Source organism: Salvelinus namaycush, chromosome 27 (genome assembly GCF_016432855.1).
Source record: "Salvelinus namaycush isolate Seneca chromosome 27, SaNama_1.0, whole genome shotgun sequence".
Taxonomy (NCBI): Eukaryota; Metazoa; Chordata; class Actinopteri; order Salmoniformes; family Salmonidae; genus Salvelinus; species Salvelinus namaycush.
In genome coordinates this window covers 11203275-11226207 of record NC_052333.1, presented here as the reverse complement: position 1 = coordinate 11226207, position 22933 = coordinate 11203275, and the positions used below count along the sequence as shown (strand labels likewise).

General features: G+C 46.7%; 1 protein-coding gene across 1 annotated transcript in view; it reads left to right on the top strand.

Annotated features, from left to right (window-relative positions):
• LOC120022028 (calcium-binding mitochondrial carrier protein Aralar2) overlaps positions 1–22933 on the top strand; it is an 80969-nt gene that overhangs the window by 44223 nt on the left and 13813 nt on the right. Inside the window, exons 14-16 of the mRNA XM_038965826.1 lie at positions 1669–1749; positions 14782–14922; positions 22776–22914. Of these exons, the coding sequence (XP_038821754.1) occupies positions 1669–1749; positions 14782–14922; positions 22776–22914 (361 nt within the window). The remainder of the gene's footprint in view (positions 1–1668; positions 1750–14781; positions 14923–22775; positions 22915–22933) is intronic.

Below are 22933 nucleotides of genomic sequence, written 5' to 3'. Positions count from 1 at the left end.
TCCTCTGTGGAGATGGGAGAACCTTCCAGAAGGACAACCATCTCTGCAGCACTTCACCAATCAGGCAGAGTGGCCAGACGGGAGCCACTTCTCAGTAAAAGGCACATGACAGCCCGCTTGGAGTTTTCCAAAAGGCACCTAAAGGACTCTCAGACCATGAGAAACAAGATTCTCTGGTCTGATGAAACCAAGATTGAACTCTTTGGCTTAAATGCCAAGCATTACGTCTGGAGGAAACCTGACACCATCCTTACGGTGAAGCATGGTGGTGGCAGCATTATGCTGTGGGGATGTTTTTCAGCGGCAGGGACTGGGAGACTAGTCAGGATCGAGGGAAAGATGAACAGAGCAAAGTACAGAGAGATCCTTGATGAAAACCTGCTCCAGAGTGGTCAGAACCTCAGACTGGGGCGAAGGTTCACCTTCCAACAGGACAACGACCTTAAGCACACATCCAAGACAACGCAGGAGCGGTTTCGGGACAAGTCTCTGAATGTCCTTGAGTGGCCCAGCCAGAGCCCGGACTTGAACCTGATCGACCATCTCTGAAGAGACCTGAAAATAGCTGTGCAGCAACACTCCCCATCCAACCTGACAGAGCTTGAGAGGATCTGCAAAGACGAGTGGGAGAAACTCTCCAAAAACAGGTCTGCAGAGCTTGTAGCATCATGCCCGAGAAGACTCAAGGCTTTAATCGCTGCCAAAGGTGCTTCAACAAAGTACTGACTACAGGATCTGAATACTTATGTAAATGTGTTATTTCAGGTTTCTTAATTTTATAAATTTGCTAAAATGTCTAAAAACCTGTTTTGGTATTGTGTGTAGATTGATGAGTGGGAAAAAACGATTTAATACATTCTAGAATAAGGCTGTAACGTAACAAAATATGGAAAAAGTGAAGGCGTCTGAATACTTTCCGAATGCACTGTAACACCTAGTGTTTTATCTTTATTGCCCATGAATTCAAATGTTTTTCCAGATTCTCTCTCTGTGCTTTTGCTCCAACAATAAGTACCTCAGTCTTGTCTTGATTTAGCTGGAGGAAGTTGTGAGCCATCCAATTATTTAAATTGCTAATACAGTCTAATATTGTCAGTGGAGCTAAAACACTCTGGTGACACAGAAATGTAAAGTTGTATATCGTCTGCGTGAAAATCAATGCTGTGCGTTCTGATAATGCTGCCAAGGGGTAATATATATTAACTGAACAGTACTAGACCCAAAATCAAACCTTGTGGAACACCACATGTGATATGCATTTTCTCAGAGTTATGTTCACCAAGGGTGACGACAAACTCTCGACCGGTTAAATAGGTCCTAAACCAATTTAGAACTGGAGCGGAGAGGCCAACCCTCCTCTCCAGTTTGTCCAGAAGGACATCATGGTCAACAGTGTCGAATGCAGCACTTAAATCCAAGAGTACAAGGACAGAGAGCTAGATCTGTTTCAATCAGGATGCAAGATGAAAAGTTGAAGCACTTAAAGTCTACCTCATGTGTGGTACATGTATTAATTAGTAGTCTCACAGTGAAATGTTACTGTTACTACGATCACGTTACTAGTGGCCCTTTAGCTTACCAATATCCACTCCTGCTGTATTTTGTCTGTTTGTCTGTGTGTATGTCTGTGTCTTAGTGTGTGTCTAATGCTTAGTCTTCTCACCACAGGTGAATGACTTTATCAGAGGGAAGACCAGACAGAAAGATGGATCAATCCCTGTACCTGCTGAGATCCTGGCTGGTGCATGTGTGAGTCTCATCTTATTCATCAACCTCCATCAACACAGAGAGAGATGTACGGTAAACACTATATCAACCTCCATCAACACAGAGAGAGATGTACGGTAAACACTATATCAACCTCCATCAACACAGAGAGAGATGTACGGTAAACACTATATCAACCTCCATCAACACAGAGAGAGATGTACGGTAAACACTATATCAACCTCCATCAACACAGAGAGAGATGTACGGTAAACACTATATCAACGTCCATCAACACAGAGAGAGAGAGATGTACGGTAAACACTATATCAACCTCCATCAACACAGAGAGAGATGTACGGTAAACACTATATCAACCCTCCATCAACACAGAGAGAGATGTACGGTAAACACTATATCAACCTCCATCAACACAGAGAGAGATGTACGGTAAACACTATATCAACCTCCATCAACACAGAGAGAGATGTACGGTAAACACTATATCAACGTCCATCAACACAGAGAGAGAGAGATGTACGGTAAACGCTATATCAACGTCCATCAACACAGAGAGAGAGATGTACGGTAAACGCTATATCAACCTCCATCAACACAGAGAGAGATGTACGGTAAACACTATATCAACGTCCATCAACACAGAGAGAGAGATGTACGGTAAACGCTATATAAACCTCCATCAACACAGAGGGAGATGTACGGTAAACACTATATCAACCTCCATCAACACAGAGAGAGATGTACGGTAAACACTATATCAACCTCCATCAACACAGCGAGAGATGTACGGTAAACACTATATCAACGTCCATCAACACAGAGAGAGAGAGATGTACGGTAAACGCTATATCAACGTCCATCAACACAGAGAGAGAGATGTACGGTAAACGCTATATCAACCTCCATCAACACAGAGAGAGATGTACGGTAAACACTATATCAACGTCCATCAACACAGAGAGAGAGATGTACGGTAAACGCTATATAAACCTCCATCAACACAGAGAGAGATGTACGGTAAACACTATATCAACCTCCATCAACACAGAGAGAGATGTACGGTAAACACTATATCAACCCTCCATCAACACAGAGAGAGATGTACGGTAAACACTATATCAACCTCCATCAACACAGAGAGAGATGTACGGTAAACACTATATCAACCCTCCATCAACACAGAGAGAGATGTACGGTAAACACTATATCAACCTCCATCAACACAGAGAGAGATGTACGGTAAACGCTATATCAACGTCCATCAACACAGAGAGAGATGTACGGTAAACCCTATATCAACCTCCATCAACACAGAGAGAGATGTACGGTAAACGCTATTGTAACGGCTGTCAATGTCGTTCTCCTCCTCAGACGAGGAGGAGCATGGATCGGACCAAGATGCGGAGTAGTAGGAATTCATGTTTTAATGGCAAACCAACAAACACTACAATTAACAAAACAACAAACGTGACTAACCTGCAACAGTCCTGTGTGGCCCAAACGCTGACACAGGAACAAACACCCACAAAACACAAGTGAAACCCAGGCTGCCTTAGTATGACTCTCAATCAGAGACAAACGATACACACCTGTCTCTGATTGAGAATCACACCAGGCCGAACACAAAACCCCACATAGAAATAGAAACCTAGACCAACCCACCCAATTCACGCCCTGACCAACTAAAACAAATACATAACAAAGGAAAACAGGTCAGGAACGTGACAGAACCCCCCCCTTAAGGTGCGAACTCCGGGCGCACCAGCACAAAGTCTAGGGGAGGGTCTGGGTGGGCGTCTGTCCACGGTGGCGGCTCTGGCGCTGGTCGTGGTCCCCACCCCACCATAGTCAACCCCCGCTTCCGTGGCCTCCTCCCAATATTCACCCTCCATGTCAATCCCGCTATTCCAAAAGGCAGTAACAGACTGAGGGGTAGCAGTTGACTGAGGGGCAGCACCAGGATAAGGGGCAGCACCAGGATAAGGGGCAGCACCAGGATAAGGGGCAGCACCAGGATAAGGGGCAGCACCAGGATAAGGGGCAGCTCCGGACTGAGTGGGAGCTCCGGACTGAGTGGCAGCTCATGACTGTAGGGCAGCTCATGACTGTAGGGCAGCTCATGACTGTAGGGCAGCTCATGACTGTAGGGCAGCTCCGGACTGAGTGGCAGCTCCGGACTGAGTGGCAGCTCATGACTGTAGGGCAGCTCATGACTGTAGGGCAGCTCATGACTGGAGGGCAGCTCATGACTGGAGGGCAGCTCATGACTGGAGGGCAGCTCATGACTGGAGGGCAGCTCATGACTGTAGGGCAGCTCATGACTGGAGGGCAGCTCATGACTGGAGGGCAGCTCATGACTGAAGGGCAGTTCTGGCAGCTCCTGACTGGCTGGCGGATCTGGCAGCTCCTGACTGGCTGGCGGATCTGGCAGCTCCTGACTGGCTGGCGTCTCTGGCAGCTCCTGACTGGCTGGCGTCTCTGGCAGCTCCTGACTGGCTGGCGTCTCTGGCAGCTCCTGACTGACGGACGGCTCTAGCGGCTCCTGACTGACGGACGGCTCTAATGGCTCGGGACAGACGGGCGGCTCTGAAGGCTCGTGGCAGACGGATGGCTCAGATGGCGCTGGGCAGACGGATGGCTCAGATGGCGCTGGGCAGACGGATGGCTCAGACGGCGCTGGGCAGACGGATGGCTCAGACGGCGCTGGGCAGACGGATGGCTCAGACGGCGCTGGGCAGACGGATGGCTCAGATGGTGCTGGGCAGGCAGGCAGTTCAGACGGCGCTGGACAGACGAGCAGTGCAGGCGGCGTTGGACAGACGGCCGACTCTGACCTGCTGAGGCGCACAGTAGGCCTGGTGCGTGGTACCGGAACTGGAGGCACTGAGCTGGAGACACGCACCATAGGGAGAGTGCGTGGAGGAGGAACAGGGCTCTGGAAACGCACTGGAAGCCTGGTGCGTGGAGTAGGCACTGGTGGTACTGAGCTGGGGTGGGAAGGTGGCGCCGGATATGCCGGACCGTGAAGGAGGACACGCGCTCTTGAGCACCAAGCCTCCCCAACCTTACCAGGTTGAGTGGTCCCCGTAGCCCTGCCAGTGCGGCGAGGTGGAATAGCCCGCACTGGGCTATGCAGGCGAACCGGGGACACCACCTGTAAGGCTGGTGCCATGTACGCCGGCCCGAGGAGACGTACTGGAGGCCAGATACGTTGGGCCGGCTTCATGACATCCGGCTCGATGCCCAACCTAGCCCTCCCAGTGCGGCAAGGTGGAATAGCCCGCACTGGGCTAAGCACGCGTACTGGGGACACCGTGCGCTTCACCGCATAACACGGTGTCTGACCAGTACGACGCCCTCTCACTCCACGGTAAGCCCGGGGAGTTGGCTCAGGTAACCAACCCGGCTTCGCCACACTCCCCTTTAGCCCCCCCCCCCCAAGAAATTTTTGGGTGAGCCTCTCGGGCTTCCAGCCGCTCTGCCTTGCCTTAGCCTCATACAACCTCCTCTCCGCTTTCGCTGCCTCCAGCTCCGCTTTGGGGCGGCGACACTCCACTGGCTCTGCCCAGGGTCCTTTACCGTCTAGGATCTCCTCCCAAGTCCATTCCTCTTTTCCCCATTGCTGTTGTTCTCTCCGTCCTTCTCCAATCCGCTTGGTCCTGGTTTGGTGGGTGTTTCTGTAACGGCTGTCAATGTCGTTCTCCTCCTCAGACGAGGAGGAGCATGGATCGGACCAAGATGCGGAGTAGTAGGAATTCATGTTTTAATGGCAAACCAACAAACACTACAAATTAACAAAACAACAAACGTGACTAACCTGCAACAGTCCTGTGTGGCCCAAACGCTGACACAGGAACAAACACCCACAAAACACAAGTGAAACCCAGGCTGCCTTAGTATGACTCTCAATCAGAGACAAACGATACACACCTGTCTCTGATTGAGAATCACACCAGGCCGAACACAAAACCCCACATAGAAATAGAAACCTAGACCAACCCACCCAATTCACGCCCTGACCAACTAAAACAAATACATAACAAAGGAAAACAGGTCAGGAACGTGACAGCTATATCAACCCTCCATCAACACAGAGAGAGATGTACGGTAAACGCTATATCAACGTCCATCAACACAGAGAGAGAGATGTACGGTAAACACTATATCAACCTCCATCAACACAGAGAGAGATGTACGGTAAACGCTATATCAACATCCATCAACACAGAGAGAGATGTACGGTAAACACTATATCAACGTCCATCAACACAAAGAGAGATGTACGGTAAACGTTATATCAACGTCCATCAACACAGAGAGAGATGTACGGTAAACACTATATCAACGTCCATCAACACAGAGAGAGATGTACGGTAAACACTATATCAACCTCCATCAACACAGAGAGAGATGTACGGTAAACACTATATCAAGCTCCATCAACACAGAGAGAGATGTACGGTAAACACTATATCAACGTCCATCAACACAGAGAGAGATGTACGGTAAACGCTATATCAGCCTCCATCAACACAGAGAGAGATGTACGGTAAACACTATATCAACGTCCATCAACACAGAGAGAGAGATGTACGGTAAACACTATATCAACGTCCATCAACACAGAGAGAGATGTACGGTAAACACTATATCAACCTCCATCAACACAGAGAGAGATGTACGGTAAACGCTATATCAACGTCCATCAACACAGAGAGAGATGTACGGTAAACACTATATCAACCTCCATCAACACAGAGAGAGATGTACGGTAAACGCTATATCAACCTCCATCAACACAGAGAGAGATGTACGGTAAACGCTATATCAACGTCCATCAACACAGAGAGAGATGTACGGTAAACGCTATATCAACGTCCATCAACACAGAGAGAGATGTACGGTAAACGCTATATCAACCTCCATCAACACAAAGAGAGAGATGTACGGTAAACACTATATCAACCCTCCATCAACACAGAGAGAGATGTACGGTAAACACTATATCAACCTCCATCAACACAGAGAGAGATGTACGGTAAACACTATATCAACCTCCATCAACACAGAGAGAGATGTACGGTAAACACTATATCAAGCTCCATCAACACAGAGAGAGATGTACGGTAAACACTATATCAACGTCCATCAACACAGAGAGAGATGTACGGTAAACGCTATATCAACCTCCATCAACACAGAGAGAGATGTACGGTAAACACTATATCAACGTCCATCAACACAGAGAGAGAGATGTACGGTAAACACTATATCAACGTCCATCAACACAGAGAGAGATGTACGGTAAACACTATATCAACCTCCATCAACACAGAGAGAGATGTACGGTAAACGCTATATCAACGTCCATCAACACAGAGAGAGATGTACGGTAAACACTATATCAACCTCCATCAACACAGAGAGAGATGTACGGTAAACGCTATATCAACCTCCATCAACACAGAGAGAGATGTACGGTAAACGCTATATCAACGTCCATCAACACAGAGAGAGATGTACGGTAAACGCTATATCAACGTCCATCAACACAGAGAGAGATGTACGGTAAACGCTATATCAACCTCCATCAACACAAAGAGAGAGATGTACGGTAAACACTATATCAACCCTCCATCAACACAGAGAGAGATGTACGGTAAACACTATATCAACCTCCATCAACACAGAGAGAGATGTACGGTAAACGCTATATCAACGTCCATCAACACAGAGAGAGATGTACGGTAAACACTATATCAACGTCCATCAACACAGAGAGAGATGTACGGTAAACGCTATATCAACGTCCATCAACACAGAGAGAGATGTACGGTAAACGCTATATCAACGTCCATCAACACAGAGAGAGATGTACGGTAAACGCTATATCAACCTCCATCAACACAGAGAGAGATGTACGGTAAACGCTATATCAACGTCCATCAACACAGAGAGAGATGTACGGTAAACACTATATCAACGTCCATCAACACAGAGAGAGATGTACGGTAAACGCTATATCAACGTCCATCAACACAGAGAGAGATGTACGGTAAACGCTATATCAACGTCCATCAACACAGAGAGAGATGTACGGTAAACGCTATATCAACGTCCATCAACACAGAGAGAGATGTACGGTAAACGCTATATCAACATCCATCAACACAGAGAGAGATGTACGGTAAACACTATATCAACGTCCATCAACACAGAGAGAGATGTACGGTAAACACTATATCAACGTCCATCAACACAGAGAGAGATGTACGGTAAACACTATATCAACCTCCATCAACACAGAGAGAGATGTACGGTAAACGCTATATCAACGTCCATCAACACAGAGAGAGATGTACGGTAAACGCTATATCAACGTCCATCAACACAGAGAGAGATGTACGGTAAACGCTATATCAACCTCCATCAACACAGAGAGAGATGTACGCTAAACGCTATATCAACGTCCATCAACACAGAGAGAGATGTACGGTAAACACTATATCAACCTCCATCAACACAGAGAGAGATGTACGGTAAACGCTATATCAACCTCCATCAACACAGAGAGAGATGTACGGTAAACGCTATATCAACGTCCATCAACACAGAGAGAGATGTACGGTAAACACTATATCAACCTCCATCAACACAGAGAGAGATGTACGGTAAACGCTATATCAACATCCATCAACACAGAGAGAGATGTACGGTAAACGCTATATCAACGTCCATCAACACAGAGAGAGATGTACGGTAAACGCTATATCAACCTCCATCAACACAGAGAGAGATGTACGCTAAACGCTATATCAACGTCCATCAACACAGAGAGAGATGTACGGTAAACACTATATCAACCTCCATCAACACAGAGAGAGATGTACGGTAAACGCTATATCAACCTCCATCAACACAGAGAGAGATGTACGGTAAACGCTATATCAACGTCCATCAACACAGAGAGAGATGTACGGTAAACACTATATCAACCTCCATCAACACAGAGAGAGATGTACGGTAAACGCTATATCAACGTAGAGGGATATATTAGAAAGCCATATATCCCTGTTGAAAGAAAGACATAAAGAGACTGCTACCTGAGACTGCCCCCCTCCCCCACCTCCACCCTACGACACACAGCCTGTGTTTGTTCAGTGAGCTGTCACACACTGACCCCCCCCACCTCATCCCTTTGGGTCTAGCTGTAGTGTCACCCCCTCAACCAATGAATAGAGAGAGGCCTTTCACCACGAACCCGTTTGATGCCGATCACTAAAGCAGAGGATTTATGTCATTATGTGACCTGTATACAGCTCTATTAAGGTTATGACTTAAAGATGCACTATGCAGAAATCGTTCCGCCATTTTCTGGTTGCTAAAATTCTAATAGTTCGACCTAATTTCAGTTTATGTGACAAAACAAGCAAGTATAGTGTAGACAATCATTGTACCACCGAAGCTGCTGTGAAATATCTTTTCCATATCCACAATTATACCATGGCATTGTGGAGTGAGGATGGATGGATTTTTCCTATTTTTCATCGTGAGCTGTTCTGACAGCTCCTTTCATCCTGTCTCAGCCCCTGGTGTTAGTGCTGGTGAGCCGTTCTGCTGTTATCACTCTCTCACACACACACACACACACACACACACACACACACACACACACACACACACACACACACACACACACACACACACACACACACACACACACACACACACACACACACACACACACACACACACAGAGAGAGACACACATGCATACACAGAAGTAAAGATTCAGACATGCAGGCATGCACACCTACATGCACAAACACCCACATGCATGCACACAGACACACACACACACACACACACACACACACACACACACACACACACACACACACACACACACACACACACACACACACACACACACACACACACACACACACACACACACACACACACAGACACACACACAGAGACACACACACAGAGACACACACACACTGAGACACCCACACACACACAGAGACACACACACACAGAGACACACACACACAGAGACACACACACACTGAGACACACACAGACACACAGAGACATACACACACACACAGAGACATACACACACACTGAGACACACACAGACACACAGAGACATACACACACACACACAGAGACACACACACACCCTGTTTAGGGAGACTTCAGCCACATCACATGAAGTCTGTTTATATGATTTGGAAGCTGTGAAAGTGTTGGTTTGGGCTCCGGCGACAGTCCCAGACCATAGTCTGACAGGACAGAAGAAGGAGGGATGAAATACATTGGACGGGGGGAAAAGAGTGAGGTGTGTAAAAAATGTGTTTAAATGAGGTTTTAACGGTAAAATAAGTAGTAAATACGACACCGTCAGTGAGGATCTAGGATATTCTGATATCTTCTCCTCTCCTCTCCTCTGATCTTCTGTTTTTTCCATTCCATTCCCCTCCTCTCCCTCCTCCTCACCTCCCCCTTTCTCATTTCCTTTACACTTTTCTATTCTCCTTTCCATTCACCTCTTCTACCCTGTCCTACCCTCTTCTACTCTTTCTTACCCTCTCCTACCTTCTTCTACCTTCTTCTCCTCATCTCAACTTTGCTCTTTGCCACTCCACTCGGCTGTCCTCCACTCATCTCAACCTCTTCTCCTTTCCTCTTCTCTTCTCCTTTCCTCTTCTCTTCTCCTTTCCTCTTCTCTTCTCCTTTCCTCTTCTCTCTCCTTTCCTCTTCTCTTCTCCTTTCCTCTTCTCCTTTCCTCTTCTCTTCTCCTTTCCTCTTCTCTTCTCCTTTCCTCTTCTCTTCTCCTTTCCTCTTCTCTCTCCTTTCCTCTTCTCTTCTCCTTTCCTCTTCTCTCTCCTTTCCTCTTCTCCTTTCCTCTTCTCTTCTCCTTTCCTCTTCTCTCTCCTTTCCTCTTCTCTCTCCTTTCCTCTTCTCTTCTCCTTTCCTCTTCTCTTCTCCTTTCCTCTTCTCTCTCCTTTCCTCTTCTCTTCTCCTTTCCTCTTCTCTCTCCTTTTTTCCTTTCCCCCACTCCTCTCCTTTCCTCCACATGGTCGCCTCTCTTCTCCTCTTTCCCCCACTCCTCTCCTTTCCTCCACAAGGTCGCCTCTCTTCTCCTCTTTCCCCACTCATCTCCCCTCTGCTCACCCCTCTCTTCCTTCCTCTCTCCCCCGCTCTTTCCTCCCCTCATAATAGCCTCAGAATTAAGCTCAGTGAGGGTTGCCAGGTCTTAATGATTATTTGGTAAGAACGGCATGCTCCGTTTACTGAGACGCTGCTGGCTGGCTGGATGCCTATCAGGCGGTCGCTGGCCCTCATTTGAGGGCTTGGTTACTCAAAATACACACTGGGCCAATGTGGGGGGAGAGAGAGAGAGAGAGAGTCAGAGAGAGAGAGAGAGAGAGAGAGAGAGAGTGTACAGAGAGTACAGTGTTGCTTTGTTAGTTTTCACTTTGGCAATTATTCAGTGTAAATCACTTCAATTTGCATGGTTTGATTTTTAAGCCTTTGTAACGGTTTGTTATTCGGCTCCGTTGCGAGTTATAAAACATTTATCACAACGTTTAACATGCACATGAGCACATCAACATAAACACACACAGACTCGTAAATGCATGCACGCTTGTGTAATCCTCAGTTAAGAATTCTGGCACCTATGAAAGTGTGAGTGGCTATTAATTGAGGGTGGCTAATGTTTGCTAACTAGTGCTAAACTATTGTTTGCCTTTGAAAAGTAAACTTTTACATAGCTGTTACCCCAAAGATATATGTGTGTGTGTGTGTGTGTGTGTGTGTGTGTGTGTGTGTGTGTGTGTGTGTGTGTGTGTGTGTAACAAGTTACCAATTTTACTTCAGATTCTGACGTTTATCCACATTTCTCCAAATGTCAAAGTTAAGGGTTAAGGTTTGGGATAGAGTTAAACATTAAGTTTAGGCATTCATTCTGAATGGTTAAGTTAAGGGTTAAGGTTTGGGATGGAGTTAACCCTTAACTTAACCATTCAGAATGAATGCCTAAACTTAATGTTTAAGGTTTGGGATAGGTTTAAACATTATGTTTAGGCGTTCATTCTGAATGGTTAAGTTAAGGTTTGGGATAGAGTTAAAACAATGAGTGTCTACCACTAGGATTGAACATGTGACCTTTGGTCCTGGAGTCACGGGATTCCACCCATCCGCCACCCTCGTCCACAATGCTGTAGCAAAACCCAAGCCTACTTGATGGTAATAGTGCTCACTGTTGGCCCTAGTGGCTGGTTTTGAAGGCATTTCCCGACGTCCTCAGGACATGGACAGACGTCCAATTTCGAAGTCAATCTTGAACAATCTGGTTGATGTGTGCACACACACAAACACACAGAAACACACACACACACAGAAACACAAACACACAGAAACACACACACACAGAAACACAAACACACACACACACACACACACATAGAAACACACCCACACATACTGTGGATGTAGTGCTGGAGCGTGTCTGAGGTTCTGACTCTCAAACCCCCTCAGGGGATCACCTTGCCTTGTAATTACCTGGGAATTATCAGCGCGCCACCGACTGTCTCACTCTGTAATCAAATCTCCCTCTTTCTGTCTCTCTCTCTCCCTCTCTCTCTTTTTCTGTTTCTTTCTCTGTCTCTCTCTCTCTGTCTGTCTGTTTCTCTCTTGCTCTCTGTCGCCCCCTGTCTCTCTCCATCTCTCTCCCTCTTTCTCTCTCTCCCCCCGACAGACGTGTCTGTTGTTCTGTCTGTCAGACCTAATTGTGCGGTGGTTTCTCTAACCTGTGATGTTGTTGCTCTCCTTAACATTCAGAAATCTCCCAATTAGTGTCCAATTGATGTGAGCGAGAGCGTTGGCTGCTCAAGTGGCCCTATTTTCAGTTAATCATCTCTGTGTCCAACGGACTGGTAATAAATGCATTGCTATTAGAGGGTTGCTGTAATCAACTATGAAATATAATTTTCCACATAAATAAATAGTTATAAATTTGTACCTGTGAGTCGTTAGAATGAAGAATCAGCCCCTACTATTCAATGCCTCTCTTTTAGTTCTGGAAGGGAAATGTTGGTCAGTTCTGCACCACTATTTAATGTACTACTCCCTTCAATGGGGCGATTATGATCTCTCCCTCAAAATACGGGAACATTTACTTATGAATTTGGGGGCGGCTGTTAAAAAACGCACAAGGTTGCACATTCAGATTGGGGTACTCATTTGATAGCCTTCCCGTAAGATAGAGGGGACACACGCAATTACACATGAATAATTCACAGCAAAGGAGGGGGGAGAGAAAAGTACAACAAACAGTACAGGCCCTATTTAACGGCAGGGAAGGACTCCATGGAAACAGATTTCTATCTAATTGCACTGTGCCACTTTTCAGCCACGGTATCCAGGGGCAACTAGTGTGAGAGAGAGAGACTGTTCCAGAATGGTTGTTGCCTTCCCGGCTAACTATGTCCCGGCTCTCCCTCTTCGTGCCGAGACGAAGTTAGCTACTTGAGCTGCTTTTTTAAAATGATTTTTTATTTAACCTTTATTTAACCAGGCAAGTCAATTAAGAACAAATTCCTATTTAGAATGATGCAAGATGCAAAAGGCCTCCTGTTGGGCCGGAGGCTAGGATTAACAAATAAAATGAATGTAGACAAAACACGACAAGAGAGACACACCATCACAGGATATAAAGAGAGACCTAAGACAACAACACAACATGGCAGCAATACACCATGACAACAACACAACATGGTATCAACACAACATGACAACAGCACAACATGGCAGCAATACACCATGACAACAGCACAACATGGTATCAACACAACATGACAACAGTCAACATGATAGCAGCACAAACATGGAAAAGACAACAGCCACTACAACACCGCACCCCCAGCTCCAGGTACCGTAGCTGTGCATGAAAGCTGTGCCGCCTTGAAGCTCTCTGAGAAGAACCTGTCTGGACCTGTGGCTGGGGGTTTTATCTCCGGCACCAGGTACACAGTTGGAGCGTTGTGGAGACAACCCCTCAGGCAGGGTGCAACTGAAGACGGATGGTTCAGAGACTACAGACACACACAACACAACATGGTATCAACACAACATGACAAAGGCACAACATGGTATCAACACAACATGACAACAGCACAACATGGTATCAACACAACATGACAACAGCACAACATGGTATCAACACAACATGACAACAGCACAACATGGTATCAACACAACATGACAACAGCACAACATGGTATCAACACAACATGACAACAGCACAACATGGTATCAACACAACACGAGCCTGTCTACAGTGAACATCTATCACTGACAGACCTAGGAGCCTGTCTACAGTGAACATCTATCACTGACAGACCTAGCAGCCTGTCTACAGTGAACATCTATCACTGACAGACCTAGCAGCCTGTCTACAGTGAACATCTATCACTGACAGACCTGGGAGGCTGTCTACAGTAAACACCCATTACTGACAGACCTGGGAGCCTGTCTACAGTGAACACCCATTACAGACAGACCTGGGAGGCTGTCTACAGTGAACACCCATTACAGACAGACCTGGGAGGCTGTCTACAGGAAACACCCATTACTGACAGACCTGGGAGCCTGTCTACAGTAAACACCTATCACAGCCAGTGTAGCCTATTTGAACTGTCCTGTGTGTGTATGACATCAGTCAGACCTGTGATGTCCCTATCAGGGCACCATCGGTGTACGCTGATGGTTACCCTCCGTTACATAGCTTCAGTGGTCACTTACAGCCCATTCTCTTAAAGCTGTTTTACAAAAAGATTCCCCTTGTGCTGCTGCTAATCCAGGTTTCACAAATCACTATACCGTTAATCCCCACTCTGTGTGTGTGTGTGTGTGTGTGTGTGTGTGTGTGTGTGTGTGTGTGTGTGTGTGTGTGTGTGTGTGTGTGTGTGTGTGTGTGTGTGTGTGTGTGTGTGTGTGTGTGTGTGTGTGTGTGTGTGTGTGTTTGTGTGTGTCCAGGCGGGTGGATCCCAGGTGATCTTCACCAACCCTCTGGAGATTGTGAAGATCCGCCTGCAGGTGGCTGGAGAGATCACCACCGGCCCCCGCGTCAGCGCCATATCTGTCATCAAGGACCTGGGTTTCTTTGGCCTCTACAAGGCAGGTCCTCCTGTACACTACTACACTAACTACTGTATTCAAAGACAGGGACTTTTAGGTCACAGCTGTACTCAAACACTCATTTCAGCAATTTTCTACAGTCTACATGTCTATTCTGATACTTTTGGTTTCTGCCTCTCTTAGCACTTCACTAGCACTACACAGCGTTTTCCCCAGTCCTCTACGCAGCGTTGTCCCCAGTCCTCTACGCAGCGTTGTCCCCAGTCCTCTACGCAGCGTTGTCCCCAGTCCTCTACGCAGCGTTGTCCCCAGTCCTCTACGCAGTGTTGTCCCCAGTCCTCTACGCAGTGTTGTCCCCAGTCCTCTACGCAGCGTTGTCCCCAGTCCTCTACGCAGCGTTATCCCCAGTCCTCTACGCAGCGTTGTCCCCAGTCCTCTACGCAGCGTTATCCCCAGTCCTCTCCGCAGCGTTCTCCCCAGTCCTCTACGCAGCGTTATCCCCAGTCCTCTACGCAGCGTTCTCCCCAGTCCTCTACGCAGCGTTGTCCCCAGTCCTCTACGCAGCGTTATCCCCAGTCCTCTCCGCAGCGTTCTCCCCAGTCCTCTATGCAGCGTTGTCCCCAGTCCTCTACGCAGCGTTGTCCCCAGTCCTCTACGCAGCGTTGTCCCCAGTCCTCTACGCAGCGTTGTCCCCAGTCCTCTACGCAGCGTTGTCCCCAGTCCTCTACGCAGTGTTGTCCCCAGTCCTCTACGCAGCGTTGTCCAAAGTCCTCTACGCAGCGTTATCCCCAGTCCTCTACGCAGCGTTCTCCTTAGTCCTCTACGCAGCGTTATCCCCAGTCCTCTACGCAGCGTTGTCCCAAGTCCTCTACGCAGCGTTCTCCCCAGTCCTCTACGCAGCGTTATCCCCAGTCCTCTACGCAGCGTTCTCCCCAGTCCTCTACGCAGCGTTGTCCCCAGTCCTCTACGCAGTGTTGTCCCCAGTCCTCTACGCAGCGTTGTCCAAAGTCCTCTACGCAGCGTTATCCCCAGTCCTCTCCGCAGCGTTCTCCTTAGTCCTCTACGCAGCGTTATCCCCAGTCCTCTACGCAGCGTTGTCCCCAGTCCTCTACGCAGCGTTATCCCCAGTCCTCTACGCAGCGTTCTCCCCAGTCCTCTACACAGCGTTCTCCCCAGTCCTCTACACAGCGTTCTCCCCAGTCCTCTACGCAGCGTTCTCTCCAGTCCTCTACGCAGCGTTCTCTCCAGTCCTCTACGCAGCGTTCTCTCCAGTCCTCTACGCAGCGTTCTCTCCAGTCCTCTACGCAGCGTTATCCCCAGTCCTCTACGCAGCGTTCTCCTTAGTCCTCTACGCAGCGTTCTCTCCAGTCCTCTACGCAGCGTTATCCCCAGTCCTCTACGCAGCGTTCTCTCCAGTCCTCTACGCAGCGTTATCCCCAGTCCTCTACGCAGCGTTCTCCTTAGTCCTCTACGCAGCGTTCTCCCCAGTCCTCTACGCAGCGTTATCCCCAGTCCTCTACGCAGCGTTGTCCCCAGTCCTCTACGCAGCGTTGTCCCCAGTCCTCTACGCAGCGTTCTCTCCAGTCCTCTACGCAGCGTTCTCTCCAGTCCTCTACGCAGCGTTATCCCCAGTCCTCTACGCAGCGTTCTCTCCAGTCCTCTACGCAGCGTTTTCCTCAGTCCTCTACGCAGCGTTATCCCCAGTCCTCTACGCAGCGTTCTCCCCAGTCCTCTACGCAGCGTTATTCCCAGTCCTCTACGCAGCGTTATCCCCAGTCCTCTACGCAGCGTTCTCTCCAGTCCTCTACGCAGCGTTCTCCCCAGTCCTCTATGCAGCGTTATCCCCAGTCCTCTCCGCAGCGTTCTCCTTAGTCCTCTACGCAGCGTTATCCCCAGTCCTCTACGCAGCGTTCTCCCAGTCCTCTACGCAGCGTTCTCCCCAGTCCTCTACACAGCGTTCTCCCCAGTCCTCTACGCAGCGTTATCCCCAGTCCTCTACGCAGCGCTATCCCCAGTCCTCTACGCAGCGTTCTCCTCAGTCCTCTACGCAGCGTTATCCTCAGTCCTCTCCGCAGCGTTATCCCCAGTCCTCTACGCAGCGTTGTTCCCAGTCCTCTACGCAGCAGGGTGGTCAGGGGCAGGCAGAGTGGTCAGGCAGGCGGGTACAGAGATGGGACAGGCGAGGGTCAAAACCAGGAGGGCGAGAAAAAAGAGGCTGGGAAAAAACAGAAGCTGACAGGACAAACGCTGGTAAGCTTGACAAAACAAGACGAACTGGCAACAGACAAACAGAGAACACAGGTATAAATACACTGGGGATAATGGGGAAGATGGGTGACACCTGGAGGGGGGTGGAGACAATCACAAAGACAGGTGAAACAGATCGGGGTGTGACAATAGAACACTTCAGACAACCATGGTGAATGTTACTGATAGATAAAATGTTACAATGATAAAATGTTTTTTTCCTGACAGAATCACTTTGCCTACTCTTAATTATTGCCTAATATGTTGGTATACATAACCTTTACATTTTTTTTTACAGATTCTGATGGTTGTTAAAAGTAGAAGCTGACAATATTACTGTTATATCAACGCTCTCATCTCTCCTGTTTAGGAACTCTAAATCGCTTTGGCACAGTAGGCATCATTTCACTTGCCGATAATGTTGCATACAATGTTTAAAAGGTCTATTATTATCATTGAACACAATCAAAGTTAATATAAGCCCTAAATGCATTAAATTGCCCAATTTATAGACAGGTCCAATTTAGCCATCTTTTTTTAACAACGTGATATTGCACTCCAAGAAAACTTGAAATAACATGATGTCGGTAATTAAATAATCAAAATAAAAACATGTTTATTTATTAGCTTAGATAAATATTTAGGCATATCATGTGAAATAGGCCTCGTGAAATAATTGTAAAAAGCAAAGATACTGTTCCATGTAGGTCTAGATTATTTATGGATTAATCATATAGAAATATCAAAACATTCTTTCAACTCTAAAGCAATTGTATGTGGCACAGGAACCACTGACTGGCTGCCTTTTTCTATGATCAAGGCACCTGCTGGTAACTCTTAACTGGTTAGGACAGCTCACCAGGTCTCCTAAATATGTCGACTAGATGGGACTCTTATGACTAAAGAGGCTTGGATGCATAGCTTTTATTTTTACCAATAAGAGTAGGAGTATAATGTCTCTGTTCTTATCACTTTTTCTACTCTGAGACGTTTTGTGGATAGCAGGTGTTATTTTAGAACTACCGTGGGTCATTCTCTTTATGGAGAGGTTGCTTTTTAAAAGGGCACCGATGATCAGTGTCTTGGATGCACGAAGCCATTTAAAGAGTTCTGATTTAGGCTTTTGTCACTCGTTAAAACTGTGGGTTTTAACACTTTTTGGGGTTTTATTTAAATGAAAGCTTTAAAAACATTTTAAAAAGCTCCAGGTCCTTTATCCAGAGCTTGCAGATTCTACCCCTTTCTCTTTCTGTGGCAAATTTTCAGTTCTATTTCTTTCCAGGTTCTTCCCATGACAGTCGTCTGTGTTTGTCAATCAGTGTGTGTGTGTGTGTGTGTGTGTGTGTGTGTGTGTGTGTGTGTGTGTGTGTGTGTGTGTGTGTGTGTGTGTGTGTGTGTGTGTGTGTGTGTACAAATGTGAATATGTTTGCGTCTATAGTATGTCTGCTCCATTATGTCTATAAGAATGCTGAATCCGGTATGACAGTGGTGGTGCCTCCTCTAGTCCTCCCCTGTGTCTGTGTCTCCTGTCCTGCTTCTGAGACAATGTGCATTCAGAGAGAGGAAGAGGTTGCCGGGAGGGAGGACTAGCGAGCTCCAGACGGGCTGGCTCCTCAGGGCTGTGCCCAGGCACAGAGCACCCTTTGTCAGGCTAATTACCCTCCCCCTCAGCCTCTCTCTCTCTCTCTCTGCCTCTTCCTGCTACCTACCTCCGCTCTGCTGCTGGAGGGGCTGACTGACTGACTGACTGTCACGATCGTTGGAATAAATGGACCAAGGGGCAGCGTGCGTCGAGTTCTACATGTTTTAATAAATGAAACTCACCAAAACAAATACAGAAACAAACGAAACGTGAAGTAATGGAGTGCTCACAGGCACTACACAAAAGCAAGATCCTACAAACAACAGGTGGGAAAAGGCTGCCTAAATATGATCCCCAATCAGAGACAACGATAGACAGCTGCCTCTGATTGGGAACCATACCAGGCCAACATAGAAATGCAAAAACTAGAGTACCCACCCTAGTCACACCCTGACCTAACCAAAATAGAGAATAAAAAGGATCTCTAAGGTCAGGGCGTGACACTGACTGGCTGACTGACTGAATGGCTTTATCAAGACAAACCTATTCACTCATATAAACACATACTTGTATGTACCCCAGCTCATACACACAGGCATTCAGATAGACACTCAGTGGGACCCGAGTGGTGCAGCGGTCTAAGGCACAGCATCTCAGTGCTAGAGGAGTCACTACATACCCTGATTTGATCCCAGGCTGTATCACAACTGGCCATGATCGGGAGTCCCATAGGGCGGCGCACAATTGGCCCAGGGTCTGGCCGTGGCAGGCCGTCATTGTAAAATAAGAATTTTTTCTTATTAAAAAATAAAAGACACATACTAACAATCAATCATACTATATGCACCATGTACTATCCCTCATTCATAGCCATATACAGAATGAGATACATACTGTGTATTATGTACAGTTGAAGTCGGAAGTTTACATACACCTTAGCCAAATACATTTCAACTCAGTTTTTCACAATTCCTGAAATTTAATCAGAGTAAAAATTCCCTGTCTTAAGTCAGTTAGGATCACCACTTTATTTTAAGAATGTTAAATGTCAGAATAATAGTGGAGAGAATGATTTATTTCAGCTTTAATTTCCTTCATCACATTCCCAGTGGGTCAGAAGTTTACATACACTCAATTAGTATTTGGTAGCATTGCCTTTAAATTGTTTAACTTGGGTCAAATGTTTCGGGTAGCCTTCCACAAGCTTCCCACAATAAGTTGGGTGAATTTTGGCCCATTCCTCCTGACAGAGCTGGTGTAACTGACTCAGGTTTGTAGGCCTCCTTGCTCGCACACGCTTTTTCAGTTCTGCCCACAAATGTTCAATGGGATTGAGGTCAGGGCTTTGTGATTGCCACTCCAATATCTTGACTTTGTTGTCCTTAAGCCATTTTGCCACAGCTTTGGAAGTATGCTTGGGGTCATTGTCCATTTGGAAGACCCATTTGCGACCAAGCTTTAACTTCTTGACTGATGTCTTGAGATGTTGCTTCAATATATCCATATAATTTTCGTACCTCATGATGCCATCTATTTTGTGAAGTGCACCAGACCCTCCTGCAGCAAAGCACCCCCACAACATGATGCTGCCACCCCCGTGCTTCACGGTTGGGATGGTGTTCTTCGGCTTGCAAGCCTCCCCCTTTTTCCTCCAAACATAACGATGGTTATTACATAACATAACGATGGCTTTTCTATGGCTGTTTTGGAGCAGTGGCTTCTTCCTTGCTGAGCGGCCTTTCAGGTAATGTCAATATAGGACTCGTTTTACTGTGGATATAGATACTTGTGTACCTGTTTCCTCCAGCTTCTTCACAAGGTCCTTTGCTGTTGTTCTGGGATTGATTTGCACTTTTCGCACCAAAGTACGTTTATCTCTAGGAGACAGAACGCATCTCCTTCCTGAGCGGTATGACGGCTGCGTGGTCCCATGGTGTTTATACTTGCGTACTATTGTTTGTACAGATGAACGTGGTAGCTTTAGGCGTTTGGAAATTGCTCCCAAGGATGAACCAGACTTGTGGAGGCCTCCAATTTTTTTCCTGAGGTCTTGGCTGATTTCTTTTGATTTTCCCATGATGTCAAGCAAAGAGGCACTGCGTTTGAAGGTAGGCCTTGAAAAACATCCACAGGTACACCTCCAATTGACTCAAATTATGTCAATTGGCCTATCAGAAGCTTATAAAGCCATTATATAATTTTCTGGAATTTTCCAAGCTGTTTAAAGGCACAGTCAACTTAGTGTATGTAAACTTCTGACCCACTGGAATTGTGATACAGTGAATTATAAGTGAAATAATCTGTCTGTTAACAATTGTTGGAAAAATGACTTGCGTCATGCACAAAGTATATGTCCTAACCGACTTGCCAAAACTATAGTTTGATAAGAAATTTGTGGAGTGGTTGAAAAACGAGTTTTAATGAATCCAACCTAAGTGTATGTAAACTTCCGACTTCAACTGTAGGTATACATTGTCATGCATTCACACAGGTCTGTCACCTCAACTCTTGGCCTGACCATACTTCAGAAAAAGAAGAAACAAGGCATAATAGATTATGGATAAAGTAGAATCACAGTAGATTCACATGAATCACAGTATAATCACAGTAGAATTACAGTAGATTCACATGAATCACAGAAGAATTACAGTAGATTCACATGAATCACAGTAGAATCATAGTAGATTCACATGAATCACCTAATCCCAGCCTCTCCAGCCTCAGCAGGCACAAGGATGAGCCTGTCTGTGAATGTGAACCAGGGCCCTGGCGATAGTATCTGCAGCTTTTCAGCAGGCAGTCTGGCATGGCGACCATGGTGGGGAGGGGAGGACAGGCAGGGAGAATGAAGCAAAGCCTTTGAGGACAGAAGAGATACCCGTACAGTGAGGTATCTGTGCAAACTGTGTATGAGTGGTAGGATTAACCCCAGCAGTTAAATGAAGCCTGTCTAAAGCACTTCTCCTGGCAGCATCCCAATTGGCAACCTATTCCTATATATTGTGTACTACTTTTGACCAGGGCCCAAAGGGAACCCATATAGGGCTCTGGTCTGGTAGTGTACCATGTAGGGAGTAGGATGCCATTTGGGATGCAGCCTGGCTTTAAACTACTCTGTTGAAGGGAGAACCCTTCCATTTCCCTTCCCCTGCCTCAACCCCACCTGGATGGCAGCCAAGGGGGGAATAAGATGAAACGTAATCTGATTGAAGATATGGCTTTGTTTACAGTGACGGACAGAAGCAATCTTCCTCTTCTTTCCCTGATGTCTCATCTTTTACTCTCTCTTTCTTCATCTCTCTTGTTCTCTCTCTCGCCCTCTCTCTCTTTGTCTCTCTTGTTCTCTCTCGCCCTCTCTCTCTCTTTGTCTCTCTCTCTCACACACACACTCTCGTTTTCGCCAAAGCTGGAGAAGAGAAGTGAGGAGAGTTGATGAGTTGTAGCGAAGGGCCCAGAGTTTTCCTTGGTCAGGTCACATGGTCAGCAGGAAACACTCCTAGCCCTAGTGATGTGTAAGGTACCGGCTTTTCAAACACAGAGGTATAGGAACAGAAACCAGTCTTAGACATTTTGTGGTTAGAACTCTCGGAAATAAAACCACAAGCTATGCTATGACAAATGATGTTCCCATGGAACTGGAAAAATCAAGACTGTTGAAGGTAACATCTTTCCATCCAATAAAACATATTTATTTACGGTATATTTTCAAAATCAGGAATGGAAAGAGGAAAGTCTTACAGTACTCTATGTGAGTCCTCCTCAAAGAATGTTTGTGTCTCTTACGAAACTTATTTTCTCTCCCTCCCACCTTTTCAATTCAGTTCAATAATTCTCTCCCTCCCACCTTTTCTCTCCCTCCCTTGTCTCCCTTCCTCTTTTTTCACCCCCTCCTTTTCTCTCTCTCATTGTCTTCCCCTTTGCTCTCCCTCTATCTCTCTCTCCCTCCCTTCTTGTCTACCTCTTCCTCTATTTTGACTCCTCCTTGTTTCTCTGTCCTTCCCCTCAATCCCCCCTCTCTTTCCTCACCCCTCTGTCTCTTCTGTATCTCTTCACCTATCCACAGGGAGCCAAAGCCTGTTTCCTGCGAGACATCCCCTTCTCAGCCATCTACTTCCCCTGCTATGCGCATGTCAAGGCCTACATGAGTGATGAGGATGGGAGGATCGGACCAGGCAAGCTGCTGTTTTCAGGGGCCATAGCAGGTAAGATACCATGTGGTTC